This window comes from Camelus dromedarius, chromosome 9 (assembly GCF_036321535.1).
Source record: "Camelus dromedarius isolate mCamDro1 chromosome 9, mCamDro1.pat, whole genome shotgun sequence".
NCBI classification, from domain to species: Eukaryota; Metazoa; Chordata; class Mammalia; order Artiodactyla; family Camelidae; genus Camelus; species Camelus dromedarius.
Genome location: NC_087444.1, coordinates 40923540 through 40942804, shown reverse-complemented (window position 1 = coordinate 40942804; position 19265 = coordinate 40923540). Strand labels below are relative to the sequence as shown.

Below are 19265 nucleotides of genomic sequence, written 5' to 3'. Positions count from 1 at the left end.
ACTAGTGGGAATTTGCAACAAGGCCTGCTGACTCCGGAGTATGCACTCTTAACCACTAGGGCGTTCTATCTGCAAATACAGCTTTTATCTCTGTGACCTCACTGTCTATAAATGCAGGTGCTCACTACATGTCTGTAAAATGTATTTGATGATAATGCTGGAGAAAATAGAGAAATAGCGGTTGGGACTGAAAAATGAAATAAAAGCGGGAGAGGCAGAACAGTAGTTTTCTTTGGAATCCACGTAGTTTTAATAAGTGAGTTTCCATTAGGAATTAGGTGAGATTTGTTTCCGGGAGATGAGATACGTCTTAAACGTCCCACAGGTGCAGATTAACCGCCGGCAGAACTAACCCTGGCTTTGACATGGAAGTTCTCCCTTGGCTGCCTTGAGCTAGGCACATAATAAAAGCCTACCCAAAATAACATATCTAATATTAAAGTCACCTTCCAGCACCGGAACAAAAAAAGGGAAAAAAGGGGAAGAGGGGAGAGGAATCAATAGGATAAGTAAATATAAAAACCAATATATTCACTGATTTATCCCCCAGTCTTGTAAACTTGGTAGACCTGGTTTCAGGCTTAGCTGTGGAGGGAAAGAAAGCAGACTCAGAAGCCAAAGTAGCGTGTGAGTCCACCTGCATAAGAACAAAGCAGGCAAAACTCAGCTGCGCTTTTAGAGGTTAGGACACTGGCCCCCCTGCGGGAGCAGCGACAGCCAGGAGGCAGTGCTGTGGCTCTTCTCATCTTTCTCCTGGGTGCTGCCTACGCAAGCCTGTTCAGGACGTGAGCGTGTGCTCTTAGGATACACACATTTTACTGTGTGGATATTACACTTCAATGCCTAATTTAAAAATACGTATGGGGGCCAAGAAAAGGCCAAAGTGAAGAAAAGAAAAGCCTGAACAGAAGCAAGAACTGCTGTCTATGCTTATGGAAATCTAACTGAGCAACACCGTCAGCGCTCAATCAAGCAGTGGAGGTAAAACGCCGGATTCACATCCCACGGTCTCACTTTCTTTGCTATGCGGTCCCGGAAAAGACCCTCCCGGTGCACTTCGGTCATGCCTTTTGGAGCTGTAAGACACTGCGAGAGCAGCTCCTAAGATGGATACTAGTGCTTCTCCTTTCATTTAATTGTGACATTGTAACTTGTTACATGTACATAAATGTGTGGTGAGTGTTTGATACTATTTCATTGTCACTTAATGGTATCAGCAGCCCTAATAATCACACAGGAATAGCAATACAAAAAAAAAAAAAAATCCTGGGGTGATTATCATTATTCAGATGATTCTGTCAAGGTGAGAAAAAGGACAACAAAGACATGCTCAGGAATGAATTTTGCCCTTTGTTTTCCGTCTTGATCATCTAGTTTTTCTTTAATAGTAATTTTAAAAAGAACAAAGCACAGAAGACTGCAGGTTATCTCACATCCTTTAATCGGATCTGTGAATATAAATGGATAGAAGAGTGACACTGCACTCAGCATGAAGAGTCTTCTCAGACTGAACTGAGAACATCCCTCCTCTCATTGTCTCTCGCTCCCAGTTCAGGGAGATGCCTGATCTTTCTACAAGCCTGGCAGAAGGGATATCCCATCTCCCACTCCAGCTCTGACTTTCCCAAGGATTTAAATTTCAGTTCATTGCTTTTATGTGGGCAGTAGTCAACGACAGAAAAAGAAAAAAAAAATGTTATTATATTACGAAGATACGCACCACATGTCACTAATACCCATACCACACCTTGCCCTGAAGAGCCGAGATGTTTCACAAGGAAGACCCAAGAGTGAGTCTGTTCTCTAGGCTCATATAGTGAGAAAACTGCAAACAATGTGAGTGGGCATAAAGATTCATTATCTTATTACACTGTTTACATAGTCCAGAAGAAAGACACTTCTGTATCTACTCTCTAATAGACCAGCATTTCTTTGAGTAACTCCTTTTCGCTGGCACCCACAGCATCCAGCAGACACTTTTATGTTTCTTAGGACATTTTTGTTTTTAAGAACCATTGTATGCCTCCCTGCCCTTCTTGAGCTGTCATATGTGGACCGATGGGAGTAGACAGAGATGGGAACTGTCTGACACTCAGTATGTTTCTAGAACCAGGGGCTAAGTAAGCCAACCTGTGAAGCACAGCTTCACTTCCAGCTTTGTATCTCATCACCTGATGCAGAGAGAAAGCTTTCCTACCAGCTCTCTAACTCCATACGGTCTAAACGCTATAATAACTCCTCCCTTACTCTATGGACTGTTAGTGGTTCTGCATGTCTGACGGGGAGCTCTTCTTTCCATTTTTTTTTTTTTTTTGATAAGATCTTGAATATATTTTAAGATTGTGTGCTTCAGTTTTCTATTTTTAAAAATAAGAGTAATAAAACTCACTTCATAAGGTTGTTAGGACTAAATGAATGTACATGCACACTGTGTTTGACAGAGTTTTAACATATGTATATTTAATTTTTATTTATTTAAATTTATATATTAATTTTGAATATTTAAACTTAAATATTTAAATATTAATCTGTGTCGTCACAAAACAATTATTCATTATGCTAACCTTAAGCGAACAGTATTGCTTTAGATTTCAGAAGAAACATGTATAGACATTTCAACACCTATTTCAAAGACCTTTATTTGATGAATTCCCCCTCTCTGGCCCCCACTGTTATTTCCTGAACTCAAACCACCCTTATGGCTTGCAAAGATTCTTAATTGGTAGATAGTGATGAAATCCAAAGAGTCTGACATGGTTATAAAAAGAAGACTCCTTGGTGTCATGCACCCTGACAAAAAGAAGATGAATATAATCATCTTCAACAGTGGCACAAATATGGTTATACTGACTTTAAGCTCTTCTAGTACAGACACAAGGAATAAAACCTTGTTCCCTTAATATGTGAGCTGTATCTGAGACAATCCATTATGTTCTCATCTACAGCCTCATAATGTAATTATTTTTCTTTTTTTAGTATATCTAATTATATATCAAATGTACACACACACATTTCTTTTCTCCATAGATCTACAGTCTTATCATCATCCTCAGTTCTTTCAGCAGCTTGCATAGCTTTCCTACCGCTTTTTATCTACAGGCGTACTTCCTTTTATTATTCTTCACTGTATTGCTTTTTATATAAGTTGAGGATTTGTGGCAACCATTCAATGTTGGGTGGTTAGCATTTGTTAGCAATACTTTAAGGCTTGTACATTTTTAAGACACACGGCTTTTGCACACTTAAGAGACTACAGTATAGCATAAACATAACTTTTATACGCACTTGGGAAACCAAAACATTTGTGTGACTTGTTTTATTGCGGTGGTCTGGAACCGAACTAGCAGGATCTGAGGTATGCCTGCGTTGATCTATGTGCAAGCAGCTATTCTGCCATACAGACTTCATCATATTTTTCTCTATGTAAAATTATTGATAAGGAGAAAAGGGAAAAAAGGGCACATACCTCATAAAACTGTGACTGCTAATCAGCCAAAGAAGAAAAGCACTTTGGGTCTAAAAATCCAATGGCAATTTTCAAAGTCCAGTGAATCCAGGAAGTACAATTATTAAGTCTATGCACAGTATCAAAGGTAAAAAACCAATATTAGCACCTGCATAAAGATTCTAGGAATCCCCACCAGCTCTGATAGGCAAGGATGGCATGACATGTACCAAAAACATATTGACAAGGGTAGCCCATATTCATTTTCGGCCAAGACTTCAGAATTTCACAAATGCATGTTTTGGAGCTGCCCTGACATGCAGTTGATTCATGTGGGCAAAGGCTGAACTCTGTGTGTTTTTCTCTCCAGGCCCTTTTAATTCATGATTTCCTGAAATGGCTATGTAACAAAACCTTGTAACAATGTGGGGATTGATGCTAATTTACAGAGCACACAAGCATGCTTGAATACCTTAAGAATGATTTGCCCTTTTGCCTCTAAAATCAATAAATGTATCAAATCCTCAAATATTAATTTGTATATGAGGACAGAGAGAGAAAGACAGCAGGATCATGGTATTGTCTGGGTGGAATTCCACCTCTGTCTCTCAACTTTCCATCTGTAATACAAAGTTTTTCTTGAGTGTTTTGATTTTCCTTATAAGTGCAGGTTTACTGATATGAGAATACTCTTCAGTATTTCAAGTACCAGAAGATTACTTGAATACAAAGCAGTAGATGTTTTATTTTTTCAGAAGAGTTCAGGGTAGACCTGGATAAAAGACTGTTCACCATAGGAAATTTCTCTGACAACAGGTAAGTGGGTGTAATTTTCAGAGAGGTTGCCCAGTGTATCCACAGAAATAGGAAGAGTCAAAATGTGAGTGACTAGAAGATGTATTTCTAAGAACTTAAAGAGAGAACACCAGGATATTCAAACTGAGTTTAATTTGATAATCAAATTGTTACTCAATTAAGTTGAGTTTAATTCTAATAAGCACAGGGATGCAATGGAGGAAAAAAATAAAAAGGAAAGAAACAGAACTTTAGCCTTAGCGACTGCTATGAATAGGCCTGGAAACCACTGTTTAATTGTTAATCGATGGACTGACCTGGTGCAAAGGCACAGCATGAGATATACAATCAATGTTACCTCTTCACTTAGATATTGTTAACGCTGAGTCAATGCTTCAATTTTAGTCTCCAATTCAAATTATGAGATAACCATGAAAGAGATATAGAGATTTCTAAATTAAATCAGGGCAACAGATCCCATTCCACAGGAGTGACTCTGTTCACTTGGGGTGGGGGGGGGGGAGCTGGGGCAGAGAGTGTTAAATTAGTTTCCAAGAGGTTCAAATTTCAAGCATTCATGTAACTTACTGAAATATATTTTTATTTCAATTTTTGTTCTGTTATATAGAACAAGTGACATTAGTATCAATTAAAAAATCAAATAAGATATTTTATCACATTCTGTTGTTATTCATATCATTCTGAAGAATTTTTATTGGCTAGTGGTTGAAATTCATCTTCTAGAGAGAATTCAAAGATTTCTGCTTTTTACTTGAAATTCCTTAGTCTTTAGATCAAATATACACAGACTATTGAAAACACCTAGTTTATGTTGATAATGAAACCCCAGAACAGGGGTGGGTCTGAGGCTCCTAAGCCAGCCCTAGAATGAATAGTTCTAGAATTTTAATTATTTTCAACATGACTGAAAGCTGGATTTATAATAAACTTCCCTAAGCTATTCTATCTGCATTAGTATATTTTTTAGGGGTTGATGTTTAAGCCTAAAGAACCTTAAAATTAAAGATATCAGGGATACGAGTTGACCAACATAAGGTCCTAAAAATATTAAGAGTCCTATAAGGAACAGTACAATTGATTAATTATATTATTGTGTTATCAATTGATTGACTAATAAAATATCATTGTATAACGTGGAGAGTACAGAAGAGTAAGCATTAAAGCAAAGTTTGATGGAAGGAGTTTCCTCATCACAGAAGACATCCAAATGAACCTTGTTTATATTCCCATCATTATACACCAAACTTGTTCCCAGCCACAGTGTAAAAATAGCATAATGCCTCTTGGTAGACTAATTCATATTAGGTACTTCTCACAGTTAATGGCCAGTAATTTTCCCATTTGATACTTCAGTAATTTCTAAGCCACAGATGGTTTAGGGAGACCTTTTGGACCCATCAAAATCCACGTATCAGAAACCACTGCTTCACTCTCATCATAAGATACAAGAAAAGATTCAGTTGTCATACCAACTGTCTGTGGAGTCCTAACGGAGGTTTACCTTCTTTACACAGAATAGAAACTGCACAACCCTCACCCCATCTTAGAGGTTTGGAACCACAGCTGTTACAGGCGTTCATACCAGGTAGAGCAGCTGGATTTCTTTCAAAAGTGTTTATTTCAATCCTCATGATTCCCCGGCCATGTTTTCCTAAAGAATTTCAATTTGGTTCATCATTCTGAATCAAGTCAGACAAAAAAAGATAATCAAATCCATCAAGATGTGTTTTTCCCTTTCTCCCTTTGCTTCTCTCCTGTAAAATAGGGAACTGCTGCCAAATCCTTTTAAAATCTAGCCAAGAGAGAACAGGAAAGCCACAACCTCTAAATTATGAAAAAGACGTATGTTAGGTTTAAGACAGTTCGTCAGTATGAACATTCTTTGATCTTTTAAGCTTCTGCGACATAAATTGTTTCTTTAATAATAAAAAAAAGAATATAAAAATGAATCTCTTTCATTATTACTTGAGGGGATCTTCTTCATACAGGATGAAAACATACACTGGGCAGTGACATGAATAGCAAGCTAATCCATGTAAGTTACAGTCATCATAATGTTTTTTTCTGATCATCACAATCTTCAATGCACTCTTTAGAAACGGCAAATTTCTCTGTTTAGCTGCATGCTAAATTAACACATGACCTAACGTGGATTCAAAAATCCCTTCTCATTAGACATGAGTTTATATAGCTCTTATATAATGTAGTCCCGCAAGACGCTTTTTAAACATACTTTCTGGGATCATATAAATGTCTGAATTTCCAAAAGGGCATATAATATGAATTTATCAAATTATAATATATGAATACTTTAAAGACTCTGAAGTACGGTAAGTATTTTGTTTTCTTTAATTTAGTGTTTATTGATTAAATCTGACTTTATTTCTTCAGTATTTGTACTCTGAGTACAGACTGGAAGCTGTTGCCATTGGCCTATTGTATTATACAAACAACTGAGATACATAGGAAAATAAAAATAAAAGTATTATATAGCCTCCTGCCTCTGTTCCTGCCTGCCTGCCACCTGAACAGTTCATTCGAAAGGCCACTAGGTATGGCTGGCCAAGGTAGGGATCCAGGCCAGGGCAGGAAGCTGGAGGGAGAGTGGAATAGTAGATGAACATTTATGCTGGGGAGTCAGGGGATAGGCAGAGGGAGCCAATGGAAGTCACTTACTACAGCAGTGATCCAAACACCAGAAAGAAACAGGGTTTTCACTGCTGGAGAAAGGGAAGCAGTCAGAATGAACCCTGTGGTGCTGCTTTAGAACTGGAGGTATGGAGGTAACCTCGTGGTTAACGCACGCGCCATCCTGGCTCTGACCCTTCCGCTATTAGAAAAAAGACATTATTAAGACAATTGGAGACATTTGACTGTGCATTCAATAGCGACGGTGTACCAATGTTAATTCCCTAATTTTGATGGTAGTATTGTGCTCGCGTAGAAAAACACCCATGTGGGAAAGGCTGACAGAGGTATCTCCTGGCTATGGGGCATCTCTTATAGTTCAGGAAAAATACATTTGGACTACCATGGCAACTTTTCTGTAAGATTAAATTCATTCCAAATGAAAGATAATGAACGACACAAAAGAAATAGAATGTGTTTTATGTGGGCCTTCTTCCAAAAGAGGATTTGAAGATTTTTAACCAGAAAAGAACAAATTTACAGAGAAAAGGCATACTATTAATGGTAGGAGAAGACAAGAGAATGAGAATAACACGCAGAAGGAAAAAGACTGAAACTATCTTCAAATTTTAACATTTTCCTTTTGGCTAAGTTACTGTTTCAAAGAGAGTTAAGTTCACTTGCATATAGTTCACCGACATCCATAACCTCTTCTGTTATGAGTCTTTGGAAAGCAGTGAGATCTGCCTTTCCAAACATTTCTTGACCTTCTTCTGATTTTTCAATTAGTATTTTTTGATGGAGAGTGCATTCTTTTTTTCTGCATCCACCACCAAGAAAACCAGAGTCAATCCCAGTTACTCTCTTTAGTTTTCACCTTTAATATGTTAACAGCACTTCAGCCCCAGTCATTTACCACTTAGCTCTCAGTTAATTCCACTGTGATTTGAATTTTTAACTGATGTATTGTTCCTTTCTCCAAAATACTATATATATATAGTATTTTGGAGGAAGGAGGTAATTAAGTTTACTTATTTACTTTTAGAGGAGGTACAGGGGATTGAACCCAGGACCCTGTGCATGCTAAACATGCACTCTACCACTTGAGCTATACCCTCCCCACTAATATTCCAATCTTTAAAAAATATGTAATACTTCACCCAAAGTTCCCCTGTCCAACTTCTGCCTCAGTTCCTCAATTTAATTTGCAAAGTATGCTGACCTCAAGAGCTCTTCCACCTTGGAAAGACAGTAACTATGATAAATAGGCAGCAGAATCATAGGGCGTACGTGAACAAAATACAGATATTATCAAAGATTAGGGCAGCATATTGGCTAAACCCATGGTAGGTAGAGCCAGATGTCCGGATTTAAATCCAGCTCCCCCACTTGATTATCTAGATTTGGACTAGGTATTATTTCCCCCATTTTTCTGACTAATTACATAATGAGAAGTAGAGAAGTTACTATCGCTACTAAGGTTGTAGGATTGTTGTGGATATTGCAAGCATTTAACACAGCTTTAGGCATATAGCAACTTCTTAATAGATATTAATCATCATTAAAGGAGCCTGAATCTCAAAGAAGACTAAGAAAACCTTCAGTGTCAGGTTTCATACGTCTACTCAACACTGCAATCATGCCTACCAGCTTAAGCCCTACTTGGCTTTCTCATCCCTTTATCCCCGTCTTCATTAATAAGCCCTTTTAAATAAAATAGGGTTCATTCCAACATGTACATTTGTGAAACATAAAGTTAAGGCTTGTCAAAAAATTTTTTATTGGCCAAGGCATTCATACCTTATAGGCAATTTTTGGAAACATATCTAGTAGAAGTAGCTCAAAAACGGATAGTTGTAAAGAACTAATATCTATTGGGTACAAACTCTATGCTACTAGACCAGCACTTTAAATAAAATCATTGCATTTTCTGAAATACATTTTTAAAGTAGTGATTATTACACACACCACAGAAACAGGGAAAGACAGGCTTAGATGGGTTATGTCACTAACACAACTAGAAATCAAATTTGCAGCCAAATAATCTGAGACTCTATTTCCAAGCCAAATACAAAGTTCATTCTACCTGAACCCAGGTGTGGACATACAATCAGGGTTAAATGTCCCTTATTCCAATATCCAAAAGCATAAAAAAAAAATCTAAAGTGTCTGGAACTTGACAAATGTAGGCAAATCTTCATTGAAAAACCAACTTCAACAATGCTGGTTTGGGATTCACAGTAAAAATCAGGCAAGCTCGCACGTCTCTCTTTACGCGACATTGCTATAAAAGTGAATTCTCATCAAGTTTTGAAATTCACAGTAGAATATAAAAGAGCTCAGTCTCCAGCTTCCAAATAAGGTATTTCTAAAATAATTTGGCTGCCATTTGGGCAAATATATATGTGTGTTTTGTCTTGACAGCTTGTCAACTGGCAGACAGTTCTTGAACATCACATTCATTTCAATGTAATATTGGTAAATTTCTCAATTAGAATCTTACTTTTCACTTTCTGTACAGTGAAATTCCCCAGCCCTTGCCGGCATTCTTTAGGGTGCACAGGTGCAGATGCTGGCATTTCTGCAGTAGCAAAGGAAGAAAAATGAAAGAAGGAAGGCGGGGAGGGAAGAGACAGGCTGGGAGAGAACAGTGGTAATGGGGAGAGAAAGGAGATAGCAGCTGACCTTCATCCTGGTATTCACCTTCATGAGAAATAAAGGGAATAATTCACACTTGACAATAAAATAGTGCAGCTGCCTCTGCTTCCTTTAACCAGAGAGGCTGGAGTCAAACAGCAACCAGACACCCAGTGCCTAAAATCGATACAAAGGAAAAGTCCAAAGGTAAAGCGGGAAATAGATTAATAAAAATAAATTAAAAAATCACCACAACAACCAATTACTGAACACTTATTTACTTTATGGCATCCCATTTCCTTGTATTTTATCACTCAGTTCTCAAACAATGAAAGCAAAATGGAAATTGTTATCTTTGCCTTGTCGCTAAGGAAAATATGCAATAGTTTAACCTCCTTGAACTTCAAAGTCAACCAGACAATAAGGGATAAAACCAGGATTCAAAATTTCATGTATCTAACTTCAAAACCCACACTTTGAAATGCAGCATAGTCCATGTGGTTTTTGGAAGAGATGTCACAAGCTGAGCATTAAGAAAAAAAAAAACTGTGTATGTTAGTATAGATGATTTATTTCAGCTGCTAAAGATAAGAGTATTCTTATCAAGAAAAATACTTTAGGTAGAGGAAAACATGCATATATATATATATATATATATATTTACAGGTGCACATACACAGTGCATTATGTACCTAATAATATCTTTAAAAATCCTTTTCTTAGCTGCAGTTGACTTAGATGTTTGCAGAAGTTTGGGGGGTTTTCCTTCTCAACATATTTATCAGGCACATGACTCATACGTACAGGAATGGAAGTCTCTGACACATTGACAATAAACAGATATGGACTTGGCCATTAAGATGTAGAAATCATAAAAATGAGACAGAAATAGCAGCTTCCCTGTTCATCGTTTATTAGCAATTAAGATTAAGCGTTCTATATTTATTGTAAGTGGTAATAGTCCTTTAAAGTCATCGTACACTGATCTGAATGAAAAGATGGATTAGGCAAGTTTTCTGCCCTAAATAAGTTGATCAAATAAGGAGAAAATAAAAAGAAAGAAAAAAAAATACATAGTATTTCGCAGTTCCTGTTTACATGTCAGAATTTAAAAGAAGTACAAACATGAAGGTGTTTTTGCTTGTTTGTGGGTTTCTTTCTATGGCGACGGTGACGGTGATGGTAGAGAGATAACTTCCTGCTGGAAAGCCATAAAAGGTTCCCTAGAGAAAGTGTCACTTCAGCCAGCCACAGAGGAGTGATTTGATTTTGACACGAAGGAAAAAATAAATAAGAGTAGGATTCCTTGCAGAAGAGATAGACAAAGTGGAGTCCTGGCAGGAGAAATAACATGAGTAAGATGTGAAGACCTGAAATCAATTCTGATTTGCCATTGCAATGATGTATTGCTTTGCAACCAAAGCTATACTGCAGGCTGAAAAAGAAGAGATCAAATGAAGCCAAGTTATTTACCTAATTCTGGCCTTCAATTTATATCCCTACTTGTGTGTGTGTGTGTGTGTTTTTTAAATGTATCACATCATGTTCACCTGCTTGTAATTTATGTGAATTTGCTGCGTAGCATGTACCCTTGTAGGCTGTCTTAAATGCAATTTGAAACAAACTAGAGTACAATACATTACATACAAAAGAGTGACTTCTATACTTTGGCTTGTTGGATCCTACCTACTATTTTTGTCAGACAAGAAGGAGCCCTTTTATTATAGTAAAAAGTCTGGGAGCAGGGATTTCCTGTATCAAAGCCAGAGTTTGGGGATAGATAAGCAAATTCAAAAAAGGGAGGAAAAAAGGTAAAAAAAAAAATCATGTTTTGAAAAATATACTGTTCTGTAAAGTATAATGGCTCAGAAAAAGTGGGAGTGAGCCACTGGCGATAGCAATGCTTCTTTAACAAGCTCAGTTAAAGGAAGATGGTCACAGCACAGAAGCCTCAGGTAACTGCAGTTTCCTGATCCACTCTCCACTCACCCCACCAGCTCAGCCCACTATCTGGCCGGACTGCAGACCTAGACCGCTTCCTACTTCCCTGTGTGCCGCATCTGCATGTGAATACACACAAACACATAATTAAACATCAAGCAAGCATCAATAGGATTAGCCTGGCATGTTGGAACAAATCTTGATAAATCCGCCTCAGTAACAATACTCGAACCACACGTCTATGAGAGGAATACAAATGCAGCCTATTGAAGTACTGTTGTGTAAGGAGAGAGCGTTTAATAAAAACTGCTTCGGCGGTTCCTATTACTAAGTGACTAAAGCTATTGAGCTGTGGAGCTGAGGCCAAAAACGGGGATTTGGAAATGCAAATGAGGATAAGACGGTAATAAATGCCTTTTATTCAGCCACACGCTGCCCTTGATGCCAGGAACTATTTTAAAGATGACTCTTAATCGTACTATGAAATTGGAAACATACTTACCCAAAATGGACATCTCTGGCACCGTCGCATGGTAGGGGCCATTGAGAAACTCTGGTGCGTTGTCATTGATGTCTTGAACTTTAATAATAAATTCAGAAGGAGGCTCGAGAGGCTTATTTGTCTCCCAGTCCACTGCCTGAGCTGTGAGGGTGTACTCAGCCTTTTCCTCTCGGTCAAGTCTTTTTATAGCATGGATATCTCCTGTTATGTCATTTATTTGAAAGATGGTCCCAGCTCCATCACCTGATAGGATGTATTTGATTTTTTTGCTCCCAGGATCCAGGTCCGTGTGTAGCTAAAATGAAAAGTGACACTGGTTAGTGATGCAGCGATTTGCAAAGTATGTTTTAGCTACTGCATACTTGAATGTAAGATTGTTTCTTTCTACACTAATTGTCACTTCATCAAGTTCTGCCTAACAGTAGCTGTACAAAGAGTTTATGCAACTGTCTACATATCAAGTAAAGTAAAATATAATGAAATTCAGACAAATAAGTTAGAACACTTAAAAAAAAAATGCTGACCTGTTCAGTATAAAGTGACATGCATTTGAAATGATTAAAAAAAGATCAAGGAGAAAATACAAAAATACATGCATTCTTTTCAATTTATTAATACATTTACTGTTCAGTATAAACTGATATGCACTTAGAATAATAAAAAGATCAAGGAGAAAATGCAAAACTGTATGTGTTCTTTTCAATTTGTTAATATATTTATTAACAGGGATTTCCTGTAATAAGTTATTATTGTCAGCTACCTTTTATGGATTACTATCTCTGTGCCAAGAACTACATGAATCAGTTCTCATATGATAATTCCCTTGATCTTTTCTAAAACTCAATGAGTTAGAATATTTCATAGGAACCATGAGAAAAGGGAAGTTTGAGAAGGCACATCATAACATCTCCAAGGTTTACATTTGATAGAATCAAGTGTAGTCACCAAAATTCAACTCAGATCTGCCTTCTATATATATAAAAACAGAAATAATTATAATAATCTGACATAGTCAGATCTTATGTGTGTGTGAGGTTTTTTTAAAAAATTTGATCTGTCCAATTCTTTTGGTCCAGGAACATTATGCCCATTTTATAAAGAAGACAACTGAGGCCAGAAGATGGGAGCACATTTTCCAGAAATGGGACTTCTTTGAAAAATAAAAACTTTGCAGCAGGAATCCAAATCCATCTCAGATCACGGCAACAAATATTTACTGAACACCTACTCTGCCCAAAACATTTTGGTAGGAACTGGGGAAAACAGAATCCCTGGCTATCAAATTTTTAGTTTTCTTGCAAGAGGGAGACAGGCGTGTTGGTGCTTTTCCTTTACACTATGTTGACTCCTGTTAAAAGACTAAAATAAAATAAGAATATATATATATTTTAGTTTGCATTTTTAAAACAAAAACTCATTATAGTTGCAAAATACTGCTTAAATGCACATATTTTCAGTTTAACTCAGGTGTTTAAATGCCAATACAGTTACAGTTCTTGCACCATGAGATTTCAAATAATTTTCCTTTAAAAAAAATACTGGGGGAAAAAAGATGTCTCATGGAAAGAAACTCCTAGAAACTGCAAAGACTCATTGAGTTCTCTTGGGATCACTTTATTCAGAACAGGCTCTGTTGCTTTCTTTGCCAAGTTAAATTGTATTTAGCGCCTCAATAAACGAAAAGAAAAGATTATAAAAAAGACACAAAATAGCAACAAAGCATCCAAATACATCTACATCTCCTATTTTTCTTTTGACTATTTTAAAAAGTTAAAGCATAAGATTACATCAAATATTTATTGAATCTCAAAATGTATCCCTTTCATTTATTGTATTAAAGTCACTGACAAGAGCAAATATTGAAATGCCACTTTATCTTAATGAATGTGGGATTATAATTCATTAATGTGATATTAATCCTAATTTATGATCATTTTAATTTATGTGCATTTTAACATTTCCATTAGCATTTTTATTAAAAAAGAGAAAATCTGAATAATAAATGATTCACGGACATTTTCATTCAAATACAAGGCATTCCTGAGACACAGAAGGTATTGGTACGTGTCACTCTTGCCCTTAACATTTCTGGTATCAAAAATCAAGCCATTCAAAATGGTGTTATTATTGTTATGTTAGAATTTATTTGTACCATATTTTCCTGACATTTATCAATAGCTCTGATTAGTAAATCAGATCATATTCTTAGGTTTTGATGTTCCTTTGTGTTTAGAAATAACTGAGGGAGAAGGGAATAGCATAGGTTTTTGAAAAACACAAAGCTGAGACAGGTCTCTAACCATATGAACTGATGAAATTAATCCATTCATTTCAGCTTCCATTACTTTGTCTCTAATATGGAGATAAAACATCTATTTGGCAGAATTGATTTTAAAATCTGAAATGATCTATTTGAAAAATAGAGAAAAGTGGAAGTTGACATATTAAGTGTGCAATAACTAAAACCGTTATTATTACATACCATCCTCAACCACACACAACCATCTGAAGGCACTTGTAATAAAGCCCAGTTGCAAGGTTAGTGAAAACAAGTTCCCAAGACGCCATCATGAAAAAAAACAAGGTGGGTGGGGAAACTCTTAGTAAACACTGTGCGCTTCCTCTTTCTTTTGGAAATTCCTTTTTTAGCCAGTCTCAGTAAAATCCAAAGCCCTGGGCTAATGGTAACCTTGAAACACAGTATTGCATTTCTGTATGCTTGATTCCCAAGCTCAGCCCAGCATCAATGATCTGTCTCATCAAAAACCAGATGAATCCCTCTGGTCACTCACAACAGGCTGGTTGGAGAAGTCAGGCATGCAGAGTTCACATTAAGTCATAGATTTCAAGGATCAAAACAGGACCACTACATAAGTGCGCTGAATTGTGAGTATAAACAGAATTACACTCTCACTATCTTTCATATATTGGCATGTTACCCCCTAATTAAAATACAAGTTTAAACTCTAAAAGCTATGGGGAAAAAGCGTTTGCATCTTTACTTTCCTTCATATTCCCACCACCTAGTGAGGTGTCTGTCATGTTGTTGGAGCTGAAAACAATATGTGTGGAGTAAGATGAATGGGAAGGAAGGGAAGGAAACAACATTTTCTCATTTTCTTTTCGAAAGAGTGATTTAAAGAAGAGAGCAAAGGAACCTAGAAATGTCAGGCCCAGTGAGCTAAAATCGTATCCACTCTATGTGCCGAGCCCTTGAGTTCCCTCAAATATGCATCCAAATTTAGCTCCAGGTATAACAACTGAGACATAGTAGAGGGAACATTGGTGGAAGACGGATGGGTGGACGGACAGATGGATGGGTAATGGATGAATAATAGATGGATGACAGATGACAAGTGTCTGATATTCACACATCACTGTTCACAGAATATAAGCCCACCTGAACCCAACCGTCAGTATCACCCACATATCTGTCAAAAAAAAAAAAAAAAAAAAGGTACAAACTGCTTTTCCACCTTCTCCTACAGGATCCCCAAGGACACTAAAGTACTCCTGGGGCAGTAGAGCTTAGAGAAGATAAATTTTCCTCTGAGTGCCTATTATAACACCAAAGAACGAGTTCACTACCATGCTGCCCGCCTTCTCCTGAAGAGTAAGTGATGAGGAACGGGATTAAGTGAACTAAAGTCAGGTAGCTCTGACATCAGAACTTAACTCTGACGTTCCATTCTATCCAAGATCCTAGGAGAGTTTCTCTCTGTCTTCCTCTAGAGAATTATCAAAGTTACTGGAAGAGAACCAGCACCTCTTGGAACCCAAAGGGGTTAACAGGGATCACTACAACATGATTCTCTATTACTTACTGATTCCTGTTTTTCACAAATTTCTTTCCCTGGGAAAGAATAGCAAGCTTAGCACACCTAAAAAAAATTAAATCTTACACTATATTCTCAGTATCTAGTACCTGCCTTTCAGGGAGATATTATGTAGTGGCTATCAATCAGCAAACGGATGGAAAATCTAATCATTAAGTCATAACCAGTTAATATCAAAGATGGGACCAGAGACTTGACACAATATGAGGTTTTGACCTAAACAATCAGAATGCAGGACTTCACTCTTGATCAAGCACATTCAGGCTGTTAGGAGCGTGAAAAGGCAAGTAAAGCGAAAGAGAAAGAGGGTGTAAGAAAAGAGTAGTTTTCATGTTTCTGAATTGCTCTCCGCAAACAAGGACCAGGAGTTTGAGTTGAAATCTACTTATTTTAACTTGTAGTTTTAGCCTTCTTGTGCACTGCAGGACACCTCACCAAAGATGCTCACCAAACTTGAAATGGACCATTCAGGAAAGAGTCTGCTTTCATCGTTGTATTCAGGCAGAACTAGACAACCTCTTGTTCCTGATGCTCGGCACGGTGGGAGATGGAGTAGGTGGAGTGAGGATGTCACGATGGACTCCACAACCTGTAAGGTGCCTTCATATGCTGAAAGGGCGTACCACTTCAGCAAGTCTAAATAACTCCTTCATCCAGTCACTCCATTCTTAACAAGGTGCGGAAACAAACTAGATCAGAAAACTAAAGCTAGGAAATAGACTAAAAGCACCCCAGCATATTAGTAAATCAAGTTGGGAATATACCATTTACTCTTGTGATTACACACTCTGAGGAAGTAATTCAGTGAAATAATAACAGCCTTCAAAGTAATTATCTTATAAACCAAGTTACCCTCAAATTTGTCTTATGGGGCAAAAGGCTAAAGAAGATGTAATCCCTGATTAAAAGAACAGAAGAGCGTCCTGCACTGGAAGTGACTTCTGCTTCAAAAAAAAATAAAAAAATTCCAACGGGTTACAGCAGGCAAACATCTAGCACCCTGATGGCCTCCAATGTGTGTTCTCTGCCTCCTGTGTCAGCTGGTGGTGTGAGCGTTCAACAGCTTGACCTGGCCAAGGGGGCTGGTGCCCAAAGAAACAGAAAATTGGAAGCAAGTCTGAATGAATTGCTGTGTTTGGCAGTGGGAACCTGAAAATAGTCAGAATTAGGAATGCATTACTTGTGCTACCCTTTTAAACAGTGAGTTTCCTAAAGACAGGCCTCTAGCTACACTCTAGGTAAGTTATTCAACAATCTCCCCAACAGCAGGCATTGCACAGAGTACACAGTAAATGCTCATTAAAGCCTAACTGTTTTGTTTGCACAGAGCCTATCTTAACATCCTGCACCTTGTCGGTGAGTTTACAAGGATGAGGGGCACGGGTTCAGTAAATATATTGACTTTCTCAAGCTCATACAATTCACAAATAACAGAATCAGGTGTAACTCAGTAAATCAGATTTCAGAGCATACACGTTTTAGCTTAATTCAACAGAGACTCCCGGGAAAATATAACTAGTTAGTCTGGGAGCCTCCCCTTTCAGTAGATGAGAAGGAGGCAGAATGGAGAAGGCTCTCTGTTTTGCCCCTAAATGGCAGTCAAGATTTACTATATATATATATATAAAAGATTATATATATATTTATATACATATAAAAAATTATATATATATATATATAAAATACACACACACACACACACACATAGAAGCCATTTGTATGAGACCATAGAGCACAGGCACATTTTGTGAACTAGTTTATCCTATAAAAGTCTGAAATAGAATTGACATAGAAATAGAAAGGCAGTATGCTCAACTAATAGGAATGCAAACAGAAAATATTGACAAGAAGAGGCTGGCAGGCTGTTTACCAAGAGACTTCCCAAGCCAACATTCATGACCTTGGCAAGTTTGCTACTATCCTCAGTCTGGACCACAGCTTTATAGATTTGGAAACATGATGTGTCAGCCTTATAGCAAACCCATCTCTCTTAGCCAGACTCCAATAAAGAAAGTTTCCAAGTTTAATTTTTATTTTAAAGAAAGCAACGTATTGACGATAAACAGCATTTCAAGTATTCAAGCTATCATGATGAACAAAATTTCCCTTTATATAAAGACCCACACACAAAAGTGAAGCCAAAGCATCCTTGTTGATATGATTTAGAGAACGGAGCATTAGATGGACTAATTCCATAATGATGCCACAGGAAAAAATAGCTTAAGAATGCCCCTTCTACAAAAACGGTCTTAAAAATGCTCTGAGAATGCTTAAATTCTGTATTCTCAGATTTTCTCTTTTCCTTTAAGTACTGAGATAGAGACTTTTTAAGTAAGCAATCATATGACAAAAGAAAAAAAGACAATTGAGTCCTCTCGACTGGACACATCTTTGCTTATGTATGTTGATAACAGCCTGGTTAATACATTAAATCTTCCAGGCTTGGTAGTCAATATGGTTCTCTAAGGGAACCAAAGATTTATAGAGCAGTAGTTCAGATTATAGGAACCAAAATGAGAGCCTGATAAGAAATAGGACAAACTGTAAGATACTGAAGGATTTACTTAACCTCCCCCAAATGGTGTCCTTATTTGTAAAAATGTTTTAATAACAGTTTTAACAATGCTATCTATAGGGTTTGGGTCATGATTAAAATGTGACAAAGACAAGAGACAAAGGCATGGTATCTTCTAGGGACTAAAACATTTAAATAAAACTGCATATAGGGTGGGTTCTTGTGGAGACTTAATTTTGGAATTATACTGATAGGTTCTGCCAAACCTGGAACTGCTTTCCAAGAAAAATACGTCTAACAGCATATTCTGGGTCAGAATTTAACATGCAACATTGCTTTGTAGTAAAATCTAAGAATGTCACTTCTTGAGTTAAACGATCTTGGGAAAAGCGGCTTAAACTCTTACACTGAGCACTTGTATTAGGCACATAATCACATATTTGGTATTTATTCACTCACTCAGTAAGTAATGCCAGTAGATGTATCTAGAAGTTTTTACCTTTTTTTCAGCTTTAGTGATGTGTAATTGACAAAAAGCTGTAAGGTATTTAAAGTGTACTTGGTTTTCATTTCTTGTTACACAGTAACAGTAAGCCTACAAGCAGAAGGAGGCTGGTCTACATGCATTGGGTCATCGAGTAAATGCTTGTGTGTGCAAGAGTGTAGGTGAATAGTAATTGTGAACCTATTACTAAAAAGAAATTTAGGTGAATGGATCAAGGAGTGGATGGATGGATGGACAGTTGGATGGATAAATTGACTGAAGATAGAACTGAGAAGGAAAATGGTTAGATACATGGTTTTATTGGGGAATGCATGTGCAAAAAGTAATGGATAGAGGGATGGCCGGTTGAGTGAGAGTCTCAGCTGTTTTTCCATTCAGGTTCCAATGCACATTGAACACTATGAACCAATATATGAATGAACACATGGATGTACTGGTGA

General features: G+C 37.2%; 1 protein-coding gene across 1 annotated transcript in view; it reads right to left on the bottom strand.

The window, feature by feature from the left end:
- Positions 1 to 19265, bottom strand: part of CDH8 (cadherin 8) — a 314936-nt gene that overhangs the window by 194199 nt on the left and 101472 nt on the right. The window contains exon 3 of the mRNA XM_031458332.2: positions 11970 to 12264. Coding sequence (XP_031314192.2) covers positions 11970 to 12264 — 295 coding nt within the window. The remainder of the gene's footprint in view (positions 1 to 11969; positions 12265 to 19265) is intronic.